Source organism: Talpa occidentalis, unplaced genomic scaffold (assembly GCF_014898055.3).
Source record: "Talpa occidentalis isolate TD23 unplaced genomic scaffold, MPIMG_talOcc4v2.1 talOcc4.14, whole genome shotgun sequence".
NCBI lineage: Eukaryota > Metazoa > Chordata > Mammalia > Eulipotyphla > Talpidae > Talpa > Talpa occidentalis.
In genome coordinates, this window is record NW_023601433.1 from 70037825 (window position 1) to 70059650 (window position 21826).

A 21826-nucleotide genomic window follows, 5' to 3' on the forward strand; every position below is an offset into this window, starting at 1 on the left:
ACCATATAATATGTGGCCTTTTATGTCTAGTTCCATTCCTTAGAAGACACCTGTTGTATAGCATGTATTAGTATTCTGTTCCTTTTTTATGACTGAATAGTATTCTACCATGTGGCTATATATCCCATTTTGTTTACCCATTCTTCAGGTGATGGACATCTGTATTATTTATATTTTTTAGCTATTATGAATAATACTGCTATGAACATTTGTGTACAAGTTTCTGTTTGAATATTTTCAATTATCTTGGGCCTATACTTAGAAGTGTAATTAATGGATGATATGTTTAAAATTTTGAGTAATCCCAAATTTTTCCCAATAGCTACTTTACCATTTTACATTTCCACTTTTTAGATATCAGTGTTCCAGTTTATCCACATCATCATTAACACTTACTATGTATGCCTTTTTGATTAAAGTTATCCTACTAGGTTTGAGGTGGTATCTCATTATGGTTTTGATTTGCATTTCTGCTAATGATGTTGATCATCTTTTCATGTGTTTATTCACACCTATTATATATCTTCTTAGAGAAATGTATAATCAAATTCTTTGCCCCTATTTGCATTGGATTTTTTTTTTATTGTTGAGTTGCTAGATTTCTTCTATAGTATGAATAAAATTTCCTTATCAAACATATGCTTTGCAAACATTTTATCCCATTCTGTGAGTTGTCTTTTCACTTCTATTTTGTTTGTTTTTTGAAGCACAAGATTTTAATTTTGATGAAGTCCAATTTATTTTTCCTTTTGTCCTTCATCCTTTAGGTGTCATATCTTAAGGATAAGTTTCCAAATCCAAGTTTTTGAAGATTTACCCCATGTTTTCTTTTAAAGTTTTATAATTTTAGTTATTACGTTTAGGTCTTTGGTTCATTTTAAGTTAATTTTTGGATATGATGTGAGGTAGGTATGTAACCTCTCTCTTCTGTAGGTGACTCTTCAGTTATCATTGTATTATTTATCAAAAAGGTCATTCCTTCCCCATTAAATTTTATTAGTACCCTAATCAATTGACTATAATGTAATTCATTGTTTCTTGGCTCTTCATTTCATTAATCTGTATGCCTGTTTATATCCTGTACCACACTATCATGATTATTGCAACTTTGTAGAAATTGTAAAGTGTTGATTTTCTAATTTTGTTCATTTTTCAAGACTGTCTGACTGTTCTGGGCCTATTGAATTTCATTATGATTTTTAAGGTCAGCTTGTCAATTCTGCAAAAAAATGCAATTGGGATTTTCATAGGGATTGCACTGACATGTAGATCAATTTGTATACTTTTGTTATCTTAAGGATAATAAGTGTTGCAAATAGTGATATGAGATATATTTCTGGTTAGTTAAGTCTTCCTTAATTTTTTTAAACAATGGTCTTTGATTTTATACTTTTACTAAATTTATTCCTAAGTATTTGATTTTTTGATGCCATTATAAATGGATTTTTTTTCCTCAGGGTTGTGGTTCTTGCTGAATTTATTAGTCCTAATAGTTTTCAAATTCCGTGGGATTTGCTACATACAAAATGCTGCAGAGATAGTTTGACTGAAAATTTTCCTCTCTTCCCCCCCTCCCCCCATACAGTAAAGAAAGGAATGCCAAAAGAGACTGTGGAATACACTAGAATAAATTTCCTTCTATTAATTAAAATCCTTATTCAGTAACATCTTCACATCTTTCTTCCGTTTTTCCATGAATTAAAAAAAATTTTAATTTAAAAATCATGTGAAATTCTTTGCTGAGGTTCCTATGTATGCCTTCTATGTATAGTCCTGATTCTCCATTTGTAGATTTCTTTGAAAAGAAAATTAGGGTACTTAAAAATTTCAAATTCTTAGGACTAGTGTTTCTTACCGCTTGTGTTCCTTAAAGGGTTTTATTCCTAATTCTGTGGTCAAAATGGCACTTTTGAAAGCTTCTCATTGTCCCTGTCTTTCTTTCCTACTATGTATGTTTTATTGGTAATTTTTGTTGTTAAAAAAATATATCTTCTTGAAGTCTAAGGTACATGTAAATTATGGTTGACTTCCCTCTCACAGATAACAGGAATGCAAAAATGTTGTAAGTACATTCCCCTAAAATTTATGCTTCTTTCTAAATGTTTTTTGTTGGTCAGAATTAGGGTTAGAGTAATAAATAAGGCAAGGCATACTAAAGTTGTGTTACTTTAGTGAGTGTACGCAGGACTTGGAATGTTACGCTTTAATGATAAAGAATTTATAACCAATATTTTAAGGGCATATATAAAAGTTTATGCTCCTAAAATACTTTATATTCCTAAAGTAACTATATGTCATATATTTAATTAAGACTTCTATTTTTTAATAATAAAATCTTATGTGATTCAATAGTGAGCTAAGAACATTTCTACATCTTGAAATTTGTTTCTAGAATAAGATAAAATTGCTTTAAAATCTTGCATGCTTTTCAACTGAGAGTGATAGCAATTATACCAATTAAAGTGATTTTCTTTGTAAGTGATAAATAATATTTTATTTTTCTTCATAATAAAAGAAAAACTCAGTGCCTCTTGAGAATATAGCATTTAGTTTTGATTTAGCATTTAATAGGCAGTGTAGTTCTTGGCTTTTGGTTTAACCCTCTGCCCTTTATTCTTTAGCTGATTTGCTAATTACTATTGAAAACCCTCTCCAATTTCACTGGGGAAATGCAAATTCAGATTCTAAATACTTGAAAGGCAGCCAAGTGCTGAGTACAAGCGAACACATTCTGAGTTTTACATAATTTTTTATATAATTACTTTTAATGTCCAGGGTTTCCGTCTTTAGTATCAGTGTATGTAGATTCCTTTCTCTGTCAGCAAAAATGGAATGAACAAAATGTTCTGATTGTTTCAGATAAATTAGAAACACAAATCAAATAGTATTTTGGTGATTGGTGAAAGAGAAGATAACTAAAATATTTGGGATGAAGGAAGCAGGAGTTTGGAATTTTTATGTTTTTATTAAAAGAAAAATATTGCATAAATGTATAAAACCGTAAATATATAGTATAATGACTTGTTCCTAAGAAAGCACACCTAATTACCACTCAGCTCAAGAGAAAAAACATTACCAGCATTTTACAAAGCCTTCTTGAAGCTCTATCTAGTCATCTCCTCACTGTTTTTCCCAAATTCATACACTGTCATTTCTAATACTACATATCACATTGGACTGTTTTCAAGAATTATTCAAATAGAATGATAAGGTAATTGTGACTTATTTTGTTCAACGTGGTTTGTGAGATTGAGAGATTAATCCATGTTATTGTATATAGCTGTGCTTTGTTTACTCTCATTGCTATATATTACTTTGTTGTATAGAGCATAATTTCTCTACTTTAGATGAACATTTGCCTTTTTAATAGTTTGGGCTTGTTGCAAACAGCGGAACATTTTTTAAATGAATTATTTTATTTTATATAATTCTCATATCATTTTCATTTTTGCATTCATTTTTATATGCATTTTCATTTTGGTTATATTCCCCATACAATTACCACCCCCTTTTTCTGACCCTAATCCCTCTTCTCCTCCTCCCCAACCCCCTACAAACAGTGGAGCATTTTTGCATGTCTTTTGCGGGCATGTTTAGATATCTTTCAGTTGGTTATAAATCCAGGATTGAAATAGCTGGTTAATAGAATATGTTATTTTCAGATTTAATAAGTAATGCCAAATTCATTTCTAAAGAGATTGTATCAATTTATACCTCCCCTCATATGAGTATTTTACTTATTTCACATCGTCATTAACCCTTACATTGCCAGTTAAAGCTTTAGCTCTTATTCTAAGGTGACTAATTCTAAGGTAAAGTCCCAGTTACAGAAAAGCAACTCTCTCAGTTGAAAGATCATTTATTGTCTTCCTTTTCCTATTTCCTTACTCCTTTTCTCCAGTTACCTGGAATTACCTCCTCAATAAACAATTTGTATTCAAATCCTTGTTCTAGAATTTGCTTCTGGTAGATCCCCACATAAAGTCCTATGTTTCCTGTTCTTTTATCTAGAATATTTCTATGCCTTTTCATTCAAAATATATCTCTTGTTAGCAGTTTTTTTAGTTTGCTTAATCCATTTTGGCAATCTTGATGTTTTCTTTGAAGTATCTTTTTCAAGTGTGTGTATACATACACATATAATTATTGCTATAGTTAATTAAATCTAACATCTGTTTTATATCTTTTTTCTTATTTATTTGTATTTCAGGTCAATCAAATATTCCTCTGTCTTCCTTTCTGAAAACTTTCTAGAGTAGTGACACAAGTATAGGATAGATACTTATTCTTATTTCAAAAGGGAGAAATTGGAAGGAAGAAAGAGGTGATAAGCCTCCAGCAAGTCGAAAGCTTAGAAAGGAAAGTTGTATTAGATCTTAAGGCTCGAAAACAAGTCTCTTTGGTTGGATGCTCTGCCTACTGGGTCCACAGGGTAGACCTTGACCAATCTCTTTATGACAATCTAGGCCTTTTCTTGTATGTACCTCAAAATTGTTCCATCTTCTATTCGTTAGTCAGTGCCAAAGCTGCATTTACAGTTGTAGATAATTTTTGCTCTCAGCACTGAAACAAGTGTTAGTTTGCTAGGGTTACAAAAACAAAAATTATTTCTCTTGGTTCTGTAAGCCAGAACTTCAAACTCAAGGTGCCAGATTTATTTTCTATTGAGAATTCCCTTCCTGGTCATTAGACAGCTGCCTTCTATGTCCTCACACGGTCTCTGCTCTAAATGTGCACATGGAAAGCAGGAGGTCAAGCTCTCTTATATCTCTTCTTATAAGGACACTAATCTTTATAAGGATGAAGGTCTCACCCTTATTTAACCTTAATTACTTCTTAAAGACCCTGTGTCCAAATAGAGCCAAACATGCATGAGGCCTTTTAGTTGTTAAACAGGGTACAGCACCATCTGCAACTCTGACTTCACTTTTGTGTTTGTGGGCTATAAACTCCCTGAGGTCTAGATCATGACTTTGTTCCTCTCATTGCTGTAGCCAATAATGTACAATGGGACTCCTAAGCAAGGGCTAAATTAGGTCAAGAATGAAGGAAATGCTCAGAACTTATGAACTATCACCATAAGATGCACAGGGTACCAAACACAGAACATAGGCTCATCACAGTGAGTTTGTGGCTTGATGGAGGGAAGTGTTTCATTTTTTTAAAAGTTTTGAATATATTAAAAATTTAATTTGTCAGGTCTTTGGGTAAATTTATGTAGGATGGTCTACTCAATGAAATATAATCCTGAAATAATCCTGAAATACAATCCTGAAATATAATCCATTTCCCCACATCATTTTCTGTCCTCTCCTCCCCCCACCAAAAAGTATCTTGCCTTTGTAGACTTGTCATATGTCTATGCCACATGTGGTATTTGTATCATTTCACCCTCTTTTGTGAAATCTGACTCTACTGAATGTAGCAAGAACATTTCAAAAGTTAATAATGGAAAAATTCTTTTTTAACTGCAACTATATCATAAAAGAAAACATTCCCTCACTCCCCACTGTGCCATCCTGTCCGGTCCATCATGCTTTTAAAACCAGGTTGTAGCAGCTAATGAATAAAATAATAAAGACAAAATGTAGTTCTTTTCCTCCCTGGTGAAACACTGCATTATTTGTTATTCATGAATTCTTGTTTCCTTGAAGATTGTTTGATGAAATATGTGAGTGATGTGTACCCTATCATTGCCTGGAGGCCTTTTAGATTTTTCTCTGTTTAAGCATTTTCTTTTTGTTTTAATAAACTTGCAAATAGTTGTGGAGAAGAGCCACTAGATATTAGATATTAGTATAATTAACTTGTTTTAGTGCCAGGTCCTCCCGAACCACTCCCAAGTTAACAGATTCAACATTTTACAGTATTTCTTCACAATGTGACTAGAAGAGAGTAAAAGAAAAGTAAAAGCTGCTATCTCTTTGCAATAAGCTGGAAGACCTAATTTCTACTTCATCTCACTAGTGTCAAACCTTTCAGTTTGTATGCCTCTGCAGTGTTGCCATCTGCTTTTTGAACAAGGTTCAGTAAATTCATTAAAGCTGGAGTCCTTTCTGGAGTGATAGAAGTCTTCTGTCAACCAGAGCAGAGCCATGCTTTTCCTCCAAAGAGAAAGAAGCGACAACCCAGACTGCCTGCTTTCCTTTGTTGTGCTTGCTAAATTTAGTTTGGGATTTAGGTTCTGTGAACTGGTCTCATGCTTCTCCTAGACCTAGAGAATGTTCTGTTTTGAGGACTTCAAATAGAAAAGATACACGCCATTTGCATACCCAAAAATGAAGATTTGTTTTTTAAAATCTGGATTAAGTTACTCTGAGTTGGGAAGGGAGACTATTTTTTTTTAATATGTAAATGATACAGGAATTAACTCCCTATCTTAAAAATACATTTTTTACGTATTTTAAAATTAATGACCTTCACTTTTTTGAAGCTTAATAATCCAGCAAGCTGATCTAGTTGGACTGTTGCCCAAAGCTGAGAAAAATGTAAAATGTAAAAATAAAGGTCTTGAAACAATAAGTATAGAGTTCAAAGTGACCAGGCAGTAGCATCTGTTTCTGTTCATAAAATAATACTGTGTATCCATGCTTTGGGGAGAATAGTCATTACTGTATGGAATCAGAACCCTGAGATGGAAGCCTGGCTCTGCCAGTTAGTTATTAATTGTGTAGCTTTGGATAAATTAAGTTAGCAATCTGTGCCTCTTTTTTTTTTTCATCTTTAAGATAAGAGATGATGATAGAATTGATATAGGATAAAGTGTGTTAATACTTATACAGCCCTTAGAACAGTGTCTGACATGTAATAAACAGTAATTATTAACTATTTATTACCTTACATGCTAATAGTTTGCTGTCTATTATCTCATGTGCTCTAGCTCGTCAAACTCAGTAGTCTAGTTTCCAGGTATACAGGCAATTAAAACCATAATTTAGAAGGTTAAGACATTTCTAGAAGTAAGTCCATCTTTGCAATTAAAATATGACAACTGGTAACTCAAAATAAAAGAAATAGAGAAAATAAAACTAAGCATAAAAAACTCAAAACACTGTTCATTGATGTACTGTTTGTATTTTAATAGAAGTTATTATGTGCTTATGTAATTGGATATAGCAGACATGAAGTTTATTAAACTGAATTCTGCTGGGGTTGATATCCTTAAGATTCAGTTTTTGGGAGTTGTCTATGACATCTGTTGGTATGACATATTTTGGAAATTAATCATTGCTTTTTATGTACATGTAAAACATTTATGAAATAGATATTAAATAAAGTCTTGAGATCATTAATTTATTTTGTTCTTTTGCAATTTGCATTTTAAATTTTGTTTTGTTATTCCATCAATTTATGTTATTTTGTTCCTGCAATGAATTTGATTCACAAAAGCTTGATTCATACATGGGCCTCCTATATTTGCTTTGATAGAAATACTTAGTATACACTCACCTTTAAAATCTTCTTATAGGCTTTGGAAATATCTCTTAAAGCATTAAGATGATATGTGAGGCATTGCAAGAAAAAACTATTGTCTAGTAACTATTCCCTGTGATAATTGAATGAGTTAAAGAAGTCTGACAACTATAGCTGTAATAACATATATTTAGAAGGGAAACTTAATTTACTACTTCTCAAAAATGCTAAACCTAAAATAAAAATTGAAAAAAGAGGAATATGTTATTTTCTGAAAAACTGTGTTCATTCTGTCACCATTTACAGTGATAGATATCTTTGGATCTATGTATTGTGAAGTGAACTATGATCTACTATAATGCTGTCTTTTCTTTTTCGTAGTGTATGCCAATTAAAGGACTGGGATTTGTGCTTGGAGCCTATCAGTGCATTTGCAAAGCAGGATTCTATCATCCTCGAGTCTTCTCAGTGAACAACTTTCAGAGTAAGTTCCCTTTGCTTCTGTGCGTATATCTGAGTGCACATAGTATCTACCATCATTAGTTATTATATTTTCTTTTAATCTTGTTATGTGGTTTAAATCTCACTGTTTGGCATTCTCTCATCACTTAAGGAGTTTCTGCTTTGACTTGTCATCTACAATAATCTGGAGCACCACAAAAATTATGTTTATTTTAGGTATATTTTAGTTTTCAATACATTTTGAAAGCCTGAAAATATTGTAGCTACTCAGTGTGACCAGTTGGGATTTAGTTATGGAAGCTGTTCCTACAGAAAGTGTCTAAAACTAATTTGCTAGTTTACCTATATATTTTAGTTTAAATTTATTTAATATATTAATTTTCTAAGCTGCATAAAGAATTATCTGAGTAACAGTTGTTGTAAGCATAATCCCAAGATGACCTCCAAGATTCTGCTCCCACGTGTGCCGTACAGTCTCCTCATAAGTGTGAATGGGATTTGTGACTACAATGAGGTAGTCAGTTCCTTGCGTAGACTATGTTTTGGGGTAAAGATGATGGTACAGTCACTCATATGAATACATTAAATAAGAATTCCTTCACATAGTAGCAATCTGGAGAGAGATTCTGATTTCCAATACTGGCTTTGAAAAAGTACACTACCTTGGTCCTGAGAATGACCTCTAAGAGCAAAGAACTAACAGTGGCCGATACAAAAACAGGGACTTCAGTTCTACAACTGGAAGGAACTATATTCTTCCAACAGCCTAAATATACTTGGAAGAGGACCTTAAGCTCCATGTGAGAAAACAGCATGGATAAAAGATTGATTTCAGTTGTGTGAGACCCTGAGAAGAGAACCTAGTTTCTTCTGATCAACAGAAACCTGAATATAATAAATAGGTGATTCCAGCTTCTAGTAATTTATTTTGCAGCAATAAAAAGCTGTTACAGTACTAATGATGATGACACATTTTTAGGATGCCAATGTTTTTCCTTGTGTATATGTGTACCAAACCATGGGAATTACAGAACTAATTTGGCATTCTTCACTTTTATCGTCCAGACATAACATATGATTCAACTCTGAAGGATTAGGGAATAGGTTTTAGCTTATGTTTTTGAAGGTATTTTGTATCTGGTTTACCCACATTTGTTCTCAGCTCCCACTCTGTGACTGAAATAAAATATCTAAATATTGTAGAACCAGAGAATGACTATGCCATTTGCTTATAACACCATCAGGAGAAACTAGTTAACCTTTAACAACTTATCTTTATTTAATTTGCACACTCCTACTTTCTTCCTTATTTTAAAAGCCAGTGTTTTTCACTGGACCTACTCTCTCTAAGAAAAGACCGCTTCTCTTCATAAAGTCTAACTTCTTATGTTGGTTACACACTGCAGCATGTTAAAGAGGCCACAGTTTCACAAAGATGATCTATATTTGGGCATAGCTGTGATACAGCTTTGACCTCAGTACATACTTAACCCAGCTGACCTTCATCAATGGTGGAGCAAAAAGCTAGCTACCTGTTATAAAGTCAGTAAAGTGCTCACAAAACAAAAATATCTTTCCTGATGACCTTGTCAGAAAGCATGAAAATCCAACATTAGTCTTTCATTGTCTTAAAGAAGGGGTGCCACTATCTGACCAGTGACTAATCAAGCATTTATAGAACATTTTTGTTTATTACTAGAATGTATATTGCATGTCTCCATGTTTAAATATATTAAGAGTTTTAATCATAATATCTAGGCCAGTGCTTCCATATGTTCTCCCATATGGCAGTTGCTTCCATATGTCCTTGAGGAGGTATTTATAAAGTAAGGAATCACCATATGTTGTCCTGGGGCTAAAGGTAAAGAGGCATTGAAGACCCCTGGATTGAGATGACATGTAAAACTGCTGGTACAGTTTATGGTCTATAGTAATTATTCATATATTAGTTAAGTGAATGACTATGCCATCCATACCGCATGTACACAGCAAATGCAACAACATCAGTGATAAGGGGATAATCCTTAAGCATCATTGGTCATTAACATTTTATCTCACATATTTCATTATAATAAGATAACTAGTTTTTTTTTTAAATTAGAACTTTTGGAGAAAGAATTCTACATGGATCAGAAGGAATATGGAATTGCAAAAGTCTGTATTAACTGGTGCTGTCATGAGAAAGTCAATAGGAAGAATACTTGAGAGCTAGAGGCAATAGGAGGAATTAGTTGCCTGATAGGGAGAATGGAATATAGAGAACTGAAAAGTATCACCTCAGAGATAAAATTCACTTATTTTATCATTGTAAATCTAGGTATGGTCTCAAATTAAATCTAGGTATGTAAATCTAGGTATGTAAATCTAGGCATTGTAAATCTAGGTATGGTCTCAAACCTCTATTATAGTTTTGAATCCCATTTGGTGAGAGGAGCTAAGGCAGTTCATATCTTAAAGAAAATATAAATGTGACTATTGAAGAGCCTGTTAAAATATAAAGTGTTTTAAAATCTTTATTTAGACATAGAACTAAAGTAAACAAAAGGCTTATGAAGACCAATGAGGATATGGTGAAATGACAGGATTTAAAAATGTGCTGACCACCCAGACATTGTGTTTCTGGTATCATTCCAGGCATTTCTCTCAAAATTGGTCATATGTGAGCTAAGTGGATCTGACAACTGCATAGTAGCAGGATTCAGAATAACCATATGCTTATGTATAACTGTCTCTCCAAATCCAGGTTGTCCGCTTCCAGGTTGTTGAAATAGAGGCTTATGACAAGCTCATCTTCCTCAAGCTCAGCCATGTTACTGTGAATTCTCTCCTCAGTGAAACCACTTTCCTCTTTATGTAGACTCATTATCTGCCATTCAGTCTTCTTGTCTTTGGAATTGACTTCAGATAATGTACATTTTCAACTTACAAATGACCCATACCTAAAAATGATACTCTTTGTTTTTCCAACTCTGTTGCTGATGGTAGGGGGAAAAAATCCCCCCAAACAAGATATTTTTAAAAGGTGTTAGTTTGAAGAAAAAAGAGAAATCTGGTGAAAGCAGGTGTAATACTGCGATACTGATCTTGAAGAAAACTGTTAAGCAATACTTCCCTGTGTCTGGGATGAGTGTCCTTCCATTGTGCTTGGATTCATAATACCTACTCCTGTGTTTCATTGCTAAAGAGATTTCAATTTCTGTAGACTAAGTCCAGCATCAGTCTCTAGGACCAAACCCAAACTGGGAGCAGATTAAACAAACTTGAACATTACTTTCTAACAATCAGCATCACCACTTTTGCCATTGACCTGATGTCAGGCTTGTGGTCTGGTTTACTTTTGCTGTATTGTAGAAACTTTAGTCCTAACCAGTTTCATTTCCTTTATAATAGTGAAATTCTCTTTCTTCTCATGCTAATGTTTTTGCTTCATTCATTTGCCTAATTTTCAATTTTCCTATCTTCCTTCATTAATTTTATTTGTAGGGATTGGAGTCCAGTCTCTAAATGGATCTGGCAGATGGGGTGAGTTGCCAGTGGATGAGTTCCCAGTACTCCCAGTCTTCTCAGACTACGGAATATTGCATTTGCTTTGTTTTCTTTAATTATGTTCCTTTTTACTTTTGGGACACAGTCTGCACCATGTAGAATTTCCATGGTTTCTAAGTTTCTTCCAGAGTTGAATTTCTACCATAGTTTAGCACAGTATAAAGGGGTGGTCTTTGCAATAAGACTGTCTTGGCTCCACTACTTGTTTGCTAAATTATTTAACTTCCCTCACCTTCAGTTATGTCATATGTGAAATTGGGATAATATTACTAGGATTACAGAATTGTTATAAGGATTAAATGAGCTAATAGATACGAAGTTCTAATCATAGTAGTTGGCATATATTAAATGCACAAAAATGTTACTTTTATGGTTGCTATTTGGAAGTTTGTGTTTATTCCACTTACCTCAGTTATTTTGACTAGCAATCATCCATAAATTAGTTAATTATGGCAGACAGAATGAAGCCCCCCCCCAAAAAAAATGTGCACATTGTAATTTCGCAACCTTTGAGTATGTTGCCTCATGGCAAAAAGGGACTTTGTAGATATGAACAAGTTAGGGACTTTGATATGGGAACGTTATCCAGGATTATCTAGGTGGAGATCTAATTACAGGAGTCCTGAAAAGCAGAGACTCTCTCCTTGACTGTGGTCAGAGAGAGAAGTGAGTACCCAGGAAGGGTTGAAATGCTGCATTGCTAATGTTGAAGATAGAGGAATGGGTCAATGGGCCAAAAAATGTAGGTGTCTTCAAAAGCTAGAAAAGGCAAGGAAGTGGTATCTTTGCTGCATCCTCCAGAAAGGCACAGTCCTGTTGACACCTTGATTTTAGCCCAACAAAACTTGTGTCAGATTTCTGAGCTACAGAAATATTGCAATGAATATAACTATATTATATTTCATCTCAGAAGCAATATGAATTTGTGTTATAATACATGACACTTGTGGTAATTTGCTATAGAAATAATGGGAAATTATTATACTCAGTTTCTTTCTCATTTAGTATTATTTCCTATATTTATAGTAGGCCAGAGTATTTTTGCCAGAAATTGTTCACAATTCCAAATAAATGACTTGGAACAATTTTTAAGGTAGTGGGCTCTCTCTATTAGGCTGGCCTTTTTAAAATTTTTATATCTTTTTTACATCATTTTTCATTTTTGCACAAATGCATTTTCATCTTGGTTATAGTCTCCACACAATTCCCACCACCCTTGTTTTGATCCTACTCCCTTCCCCCCCCCACCCCCATAGTGTGTCTCTGGTTTATAGTTGCTACACAATGGAATATTACTCAGCAATCAAAAAAGGTAAACTCATGCAATTTGCAGCAACATGACTGGAGCTGGGAGGGATCATGCTCAGTGAAATAAGCCAGAAAGAAAAAGAAAAATACCAGATGGTCTTACTCATAGCAGGAATTTAGAAAACCTAAATAAGGGACCAGGAAAAAGACTCATTATAATAAAGTAAAAATCAAAATCAATAGGCTGGCCTTTGAGTCAAACAAATGAGTTTGAATCTTGTCTCTGTCAAGCAAGATGCTTGGGCAAATCTCATATATTCTAAGACTCTCAACCCTTTTTCATGAGGCCAAACATAGTGAAATCTATCCCCCTTGGTAGTTATGAGGAATAAATGAGATCACATCTGATAGCACAAAAATGATACCAATTATTTTATTAATGTGAATGTGAGGGATTTAGTTTTATTCATAGTACATATGTATTAGGTATTGGAGGGACTAGGTAAATGAATTATGTTTAGGCTAAAAAAAATCCATTTGATAATTTTAAAATTCATATCAGGATCTTTTCATGATATACCTAAGGTGGTATTTTTATCTAAAGAAAAATGATACTAAAGCCACTTGTAAGAAATAAAAATGTTGGAGGCAATATAAAAGTGAAAATAAGATGTATAGAGAAGCATATAGAACTATAGAACTACAGGCAGAACTCTGACTGTATTCGTAGACAAGGAATATTCTGGGCTTCAATTTGGACTTCATTTTGCATTATCTTCACAGCTAATCATTTATGATCTAAGTATATGAAACTATATTAGCCAGTCCTGTGTTTAGGATATGCAAATATACATTATTGTCTTAATGATAACAATCCTTTGCACAATAGTCTACATATAATCAAAATTTAATTGTTCTCTCCTTGTGGGTATTATAAATATTGAACCAAATGTACATAGAAATCTGAATGTGTGGGAGCTGCTCATGGGCCAGTACCTTTCAACTTAATTTCAAATGTGATTTTATCGAGCTGAAGACATTACTTCATCACCCTAACAGATGAAATAACAAATAATGAATATGTCTTTTCATGGTTGGCTCATTGCATCATCTTAACTCCAGACACTGATGGAAGAATATGTATACTCCATTTCTAATGGAAAGGCAAATATATATGGAAAGGAAGGAGACATTTACCTTAATAAGGATTTTCAGATGAGCATGTACCTAGAGCTAATACTTAACTGGCAATGTCTGATTCGATTCTTTGTTACTTCCAGCCGAATTGTGTTCACTGTCTGCGACTCATCTTTTTCTTGAATGCCTGTGTAATAGAAGGGGAGGGGGGTATGGAATATGGCCACCTGAAGCCTGTCTTGCAAAGGTCAAAGCTTTATCTTTCTCTATCAGGACCAATTCCTATCACTGAGTCCCACAACACCTCCAAGAAGGGATTTCTGATAAATTAGTTGATTGATCTATATGTCTGAAAATGAATGTGACAAGAAAAAAATATCACTCAGTACTATGTACCTGACATTATTTTAGGAATTGGAGAAAAAGAAGTGGGTAAAAAAAGTGAGGCTTCTAAGTTTCCAGGAAAACCCCCCATCTTTCCAAATACAGCAGTAACTACAAACTACAAATGAGGGCAGTCTTGAGTAAAATACTGCTCAATATCAGCAAATTAGGACAAATGTAAGAGCTTTCCAACTTAACTGGCCTTAAAAGGTAAACATGATCCAGATAATTAGCTATCCAAATGTTATGTTTTTGCTCTTGTGGAAATACAGTTTAATACCACTGGCCCTTAAGAATCTAATCAGCAAATCCCTTAATAGTGATATTTCTAAATAATATTTGTACTATGCATACCTGAAATATATAGTTTCCTTTTCCTTTAACTCATTCTTTTCTAAATCAAAAACTCAGTATTTTTAAAAAGATGTATTTATTTATGCATACAAGAACTGGGATTTAGGCCAGAGGTGTGGAGGGAGAAGATTCACCAGAGACAGAATGGGGAGCAGAACAGGTGGATCTACTGAAATACACCTGCAGAAGGGAGCAGCGGACAAGCCAGGAGAGGTCTGCTGCACCATGTGGGTAGCTCCCTAGCCAGCGATTGAACTCATGCTGCAGAGGCTGTGGATAGTTTCACAGTGCTGTGCTCAACCCCTGTGCCACCAAGGAGGCCCAAAAACTCAGTAATTTTTGCCTATAAAACAGAAAACTTTTTGGAGTGCATTTTGACTCCATTAAGTTGTAAAAATGGCCCACAAATTGTAAAAATGTGGATGTATTTGATCTTCCTTTGATACTTCCATAATTTATTCCAATCTAAGTGATTAAGAAAAGCTATGTTATTTATCGAAGAAAAGGAGGAGCAAAGTGCTCTTTAATATATCATTGGTTGAATCTTCAGAAAACAAAAAAAAAGCTAATATTTTTAGAAAATTTCTGAAATGTTTTAGGGTTTCATTAGTAATAGATGAAATTGCCACCTGAGCTTTTATTGTAGATGACAAAATTTCTGAATGTCTACACAATGTAATTTTAATTCCAGGAGGCATAAAAATAGAATTTTGCCACATATATTTTTCAAATATTGCCTTTAAATTCTATTTGTAATTCCCTTCAAAGGAAAAATTAGAATACCTTTTTGAAGGAAAAATATTAAGATATTAATACTTTATTTTATTTATAAGCACAACTTTTGACTTGCCTGACATTTCAATGGATTTTTTAAAATTTCCAAAAGGGGTGAAAACTTAAGAAAGGCATTCCTGGTAGTGTTTACTATTGTAATATTATTAGAACATCAATAAGCAGTACGGAGTTTAAAAGACAGCTTAAAATTTTCTCAGTAAGAAAACTTTTCCATTTCCTAGTTTAATGATGGCAGAGTAAAGTATTGGATTTTATTATTCAAAGGTAGCCACCAGTAATGTATGTGTGTATGTGTGTGTATATATGCACACATGTATATATATGTATATAAAATGTGTAATAATGCAATTTATGTGAGTTATCAATAGCTATATGTTTGGTATGTGATACAGTCTTAAAATTTTGCTGATTCAGTTTTAAAACTATGTTGGTTTACATTGTTGTTTGTATTTTGGAAGCCTAGGACCACCCCGTACAACCCTGCTTTCCAGGGATGTTGCCAAAATGGTCTCATCACCAGAGCACCCATATCCCCACCATAGTTCAGCGTGCTCCCTACCCCCTTGTGCTCAGCCTTCTATCTTCCTCTTTTCTCTGAATTTCTCAGTTCTGTAGTCTGTATAGTAAAATTAAGGTAACATGCTGTTTACAGATTTTGTCGTTTATTTTGGCAGGCTTATGTTTATAGATTTTACATTCTTCAGATATCCTGCAAAGGCTATTTAACCTTCTCCCAATGTCCTTTTCTATATTTTTGCTCAAGGCAGCATGCTTGATCACCCATATAAATAACAGAAAAGCTACTGTTGTCAGAACTATTAGCTCATATGTTCAGTATTTGGCTTTAGGAAGTATTTGTTTTATCAGAAAGTCCCAAGTGTTGCCTTCACTTTCAAGCTTTAGCAAAGCAAATTGGCATTGTGTGTATAGAGGATGGTTCCAGTTGCTCAAAACTGAAATTTGGGGATTAAATTATCATCCAAGGTAATTTCTAAACAGTTTTTCCCATAGGTTCCCAAAAATACCTGTAATTTATATATATATTTTTTATATTTTAAAAGCAGGTTTATTAGGAAAATGGTTAGAAAAGTAAAGTACACTTGCATAGACACAAGAGGGCAGGAAGAGCTACCCCAGAAGGGACAGGTCTACTAAGAGAGGCCTGCATGGTTGCAGGCGGGCAGCCTTGGCAGGTCACAGGCAGGCAGGAAGGCTACTGCCCTGCAAAGGAGAGTTGGTGAAAAGAGGCACCTGCATAGTCACAGGTGGGCATTGGGATTGCTTCCAATACCTGTAATTTATGTTCTTAATCTATTTCCTAATTTGTTTCTAGAATTCTATCTTAAATGTGTTTCTAAGATTTTAATTAATAATGCCTTTTTTCAATGTGTTGTAACAATTTGTTGCACACATCAGCAAACTATGAATATTTTCATTACTTCTAATCAATTTTCTAGAATTTTGAAATATACCATTTTGAAAAAAATGCTTTAGCATAAATGATTTGAGAGCATGAAGATTTACTGATTTGAATTTTATTTTCAACTATACATTTATATTGTAGATCAGTTAATTTATTCCTTTGGGAGAACTCTTTCATCATTAGCAATTATTTCCTGAGTACCATATATATTATATGCTGAATTGAATACATGCGTGTGTGTGTGTGTGTATAAAACTGTATTTGGTGCTGAGTGTATTAAGAGGTATATAAATCATGGCCCCTGTCCTTGAGGAACTTAAATTTTTTGGCCAACATAAACTTAATGTATCATTCAGTAGATTAAAAAAAGCCCATTATTAATAGTAGTAATGTAATATTTACTAGATAGAGAATTTCATCATAGAAACTATGCTGAACTAAAAAGTTTATTTAATCATGTTTTGAGTCCTAACACTGAATGTGGAAATTTCTATCCTTAATTTTACTTTTTGAGCTTAAGGAGTCAGTACCTTAACTCTTATTTGACTCTCACTGTTTTACCACTTTATGTCACTATATAGCCTCAAGATTTTTCATAATGAAATAAAGTTAAGGCAATTATTGAAGAGGAAGTATTTCATGATAACACTTAACTATTTGACATTTGTGAGTTGATCTTGTGATACTTTTGAGAACAAAGAATAAAAAGTGATCATAATTTATTTTCTAACATAGTGGCTTTTACTCATGAATATTGAAACATTCATCTAACATAATTTATTATTACCCATATCAGGAAATATAGAATATTTTGGAGTTATTTTATAACTTCATATTTAACTGTTTCTATTTCAGTAGACATAATACCTGTTAACTATTATTTCAGTCATACCTGAGGAAAATAATGGAATATTATAGGCTTTGTCTATAGATAATATATCCTGAATTATTGATTCTAGTTTATGGCCCATGTACTGGGTCTTTTTCATTTTAATTTATGTCGGAAAATAAAGATATAAAATCATGGCCTTATGTTCAGACAGCTCACAGTTTATTTGATAGGTATGTGGAATCCTAACAGTAAATGAACACAGGAGAGTAAAGGTAGTTACAGGGGTTCAGAGCATTAGAAAAGAAGTGAGCAGAAATAGAATGTATTAGTCATGTGAAATTCCCTGGGTCATGTGGATCTTGGGGCAATAGGTTGATAAAGAGAATAATGAGCCAGGGGAGGTACATTTAAATCTTAACTTTGGACAGCAGAAGTAGATTGAAAGAGAATAATGAGCCAGGGGAGGTGCATTTAAATCTTAACTTTGGACAGCAGAAGTAGATTGAGTCTCGTGTTCTACCTCCTACTCTCTGCTTCATTAGGTTGAATCTAGAAAGTAATTCAGTCTCCCCAGTAAATAAGAATTGGGAGACATTGTGACTGCTATGAAAGAACCTTGATTTACCTGAATATATCAATATAGGGGGGGTCATAATTAGGAAAGATAGATGAGCAACAAATGTAGGTCAGAGAAAAAAAAGTATATCTATCAAATGCAGAAATGATATCTAAATTTGATTTATGAATACAATTTTCTAGTAAGAGAAAAATAAAAAAAGATACCCTAGTTTTTTTTTAATGAATTGCATAGACTTGGTGCACACTAAATAAATCTCAGAAACCACCTTCTCTATTTTTAACTGCAGAATTTTTGTTTTCAGAAATAAGTATACTAACACCCAACATAATCAAGTAAATTACCACAGAGCTATCTAGTGATGGGAACCATGTCTACTTGATACTAAAAAAAAAAAAATCGAGTACCTCCCCAGTGGCGCAGCGGTTGAGCGCTGGGCTACAAAGCTGCCTGCAGCCTCTGCAGCGCTGGTTCGATCCCCGGCCACCAGCGAAGGTCCCACATGGCATGCAGACCTCTCCTGCCGCCCGCTGCTCCCCTCAGCAGTGCGTTTCATCAGTCTGTCTGTTCTGCTCCCTGCTCTGGCTCTGGTGAATTCTCTCACCCTCCATTGCTTCTGACTGTACCCAGTGCTTGTATAAATAAATAAATCTTTTAAAAAAATTGAAAATAATAAAGACTTTCTGCTAAACTTTGTTATTAAATTACTGTTAGCCAGAACGACCTCTATTCCAAATTCCTCAGTCAAAGATATATATATATATATATATACTTTATATAGTGAACTCTATGTGTTATACACTAAACTGGGCACATACTCACTAATGACTTTCATAATGAATTCAGAGTTGGAAATAGTTTTTTTGTTGTTTTTTATAAGTACATGTGATTCATGAATATTTTTAATATTAAGCTCAACTCAACAATGAAGAGTTAAGATTTGCCTGTTCAGCTTGCACTAAGTTTGACAGCTGAGCAGAAAAATCTAAAATTAAAGCAATGATCAATAGTAGTGGTTAGTTAATAGTATGGGAAACATCCTATGCAAAGGGGGAAATTGCATGATAACTTGTAAATACAGATTGTACTCTGGGCAAAGGACGCATCATCATTAGGCAATTGCCCAGCAAACAACTGTCTATTAAGTACCATTTTATCCAATTTAGACCTAATGAACTTGGTGGATAAGATCCCTGCCGAATTAAGGAGCAATCAAAGCCTCATTTTGTATTCTGTGTCATCTAGGTCAAGAAGTTCCTAATGTGTTAGGTATATTTACTTGGTGCAGGAAGACATAACTTTCTTAATCCTTTCTCCTGGTTAATTCTTTAACAAGTATTTATGAAATAGGATTTGTGCTGTCGGGAGTATCAGCTGGTGAGTAGGTAGAGAATGATGTGAAAGATTTAGAAAACTGTTCCCTACCTTTGAGGAGTTTCATTTCCATTTTTGCCAATTTTCCTCAATTACTCTGAATGACATTTGTTTTTAAAATCAAAGAGCTAAAAAGAATTTTGTTAGAATATAAGGCAAAGTAACTCCCTCCACTAGCAAGAAACTTGACAAAAGGTCGTTAGTGAATGAGAAAAGAAATGAAGAGGTTAGGATGTGTTTTGACTTTGCACTCAGTCTCAGCTACCTCAGAGGTACAATGACACTGTGGTTTTATTTGGAACTTTCAGGAAGGGGTCCGGATCACCATTTTGCAGGAAGTGCAAAAGATGTATCAGAAGAAGTCCACGTCTGCCTACCCTGCAGGGAGGGCTGCCCCTACTGTGCTGATGACAGCCCCTGCTTTGTCCAGGAGGATAAGTACTTGCGACTTGCTATCATCTCCTTCCAAGCCCTATGTATGCTGCTGGACTTCATTAGCATGCTGGTGGTCTATCACTTTCGCAAAGCCAAGGTAAACCCAGGTACCCTGGTTATGATCTTCCTTTTTTTTAAATGAAGTAACTTTTTCTCTTCTTAAGCAAATAGAGCTTTTCCAAATCCGAGGTACTTCTCTAGTAAGCAGAAGTCTTTCTATAATATCAGACTAGAATATGAAAGTTATATTCTTTAGCTTCCCAAGAGAAATAAGGATTGTAATAAAACATAAAATTTTATTACAACATTTTCTTCTCAGAATGTTTCCTCCATTTTGTCTGGAGCTTGAGTGCCTCACTGCCTTAAAGGACTCTCCTTTACATCTCTTTGGCCTCTGGAGGAACTTACTCTGCCAGTACCCAATATATTGTTAATATTTTCATATCTAGAAAGTCCTGTGATGTTTATTATATTTCATTTTTATTTCTCTTAGCCATATTTGAAGATGGTAAATGGACTTGGCTATTTTGAGCACATTATACTTTGAAGAATGAATTTATTCATGACCTTATATTTGGTCTTGCATTAGTGTCCCAGCATAATAGTGATCCTGCAGAAAGCTTGCATAGCTTTTGAATGAGCCTGTCTTTGGTTCTATTCTGAGAAATTGAAGAGTGGTATAAGCATTTGTGGGCTTCTCAGCGAGTGGTAGATGGAGTGTTAAAATGTTCAAAGCTTACTGGGGAGCTGTCTTCAGATGGTGGCCCAATTAATTAAATGTAGCCAGTATTTGGTCAAATTTGTGGTTCTCTTGCTATTAGAAACATATCTATGCCATTTGAAAGCAAAAACAAAGCCTGTAACTTTAGCTATTAGTAAAGTTGTACTATTGGTCTAGATCATAGATCTCATTGAAAGTGTCAAGTGTTACCATTAGAACTTAAAGAAAACCTTCTCTATGAATTTGGCTTCCATTTGAAGCTTCAAGTTAACATTAAAAAAAAAAAAAAAACACAAGAATCTTCTTTGAAATTCTAGGAGAATGTATCCATTGTTATTGTTCCAGACCTTAATGGTTATTCTAAGTAGACAGTTTCATTAACAGGCATATACAATACAAATTAAAATCAACCTTTAAGTCAGTAAGACATATTACTAAAAGTGTAGACAGGCAAATTGCTCTTCATTTTACCAATACGTGTCTTTCTTTTGCAACAAAATATGTGCTAAATTGTATCTAAAATAAAGTAGCAAGGCATGGAGATGGGAAATATCTAATCCTCATTGTGAGCTTTGGTTAATTGGTCTTTTTAAGTCTGTCACTGGCAGAGCAGGTAGAATTGAAAGATCTATTTAATAAATGGCTCATATGACAATAAGCATGTGAAAAGATGTTCAACTACATTCATTTTAGGATCTCTTTATATTATGTATTTACACCGTAGATAACACATAGTTCTTATATTTGGTCGTACATTGATTTTAGTCATTAATGATTACTAAATGAAGTTAATGGTATATAATAGGTAGAATATTACATTGGATATTAAGAAAACTAGGATAGCTTTGTTAGACCAATGTCTTAATTTATACTAGTGTTACTTAACATTGTCAAAATTATTAATTCAAATTTCTTTGGATTTTATGAAATGCTATTTTAAAGGGTTATGGGAATAAATATTTTTCTGTACCTGTCATTTGGTGAAATTTATAAAGGTACAAACTATCTAGTTGCAATAGATAAATTAGACATTATCTTGTTTTCAGATGGTCACCTTTTGAAGAATTAGTTTTCACAGGCTGTAGCATAAGGAGGGCTATTTTAAAGAAATGATTTAAATTTATA

The 21826-nt window shown here is 33.8% G+C and overlaps 1 protein-coding gene across 1 annotated transcript in view; it reads left to right on the forward strand.

The window, feature by feature from the left end:
• The window catches only part of GPR158 (G protein-coupled receptor 158), a 423375-nt gene that overhangs the window by 133243 nt on the left and 268306 nt on the right, over window positions 1-21826 (forward strand). The window contains exons 3-4 of the mRNA XM_037510729.2: window positions 7795-7897; window positions 19854-20077. Of these exons, the coding sequence (XP_037366626.1) occupies window positions 7795-7897; window positions 19854-20077 (327 nt within the window). The remainder of the gene's footprint in view (window positions 1-7794; window positions 7898-19853; window positions 20078-21826) is intronic.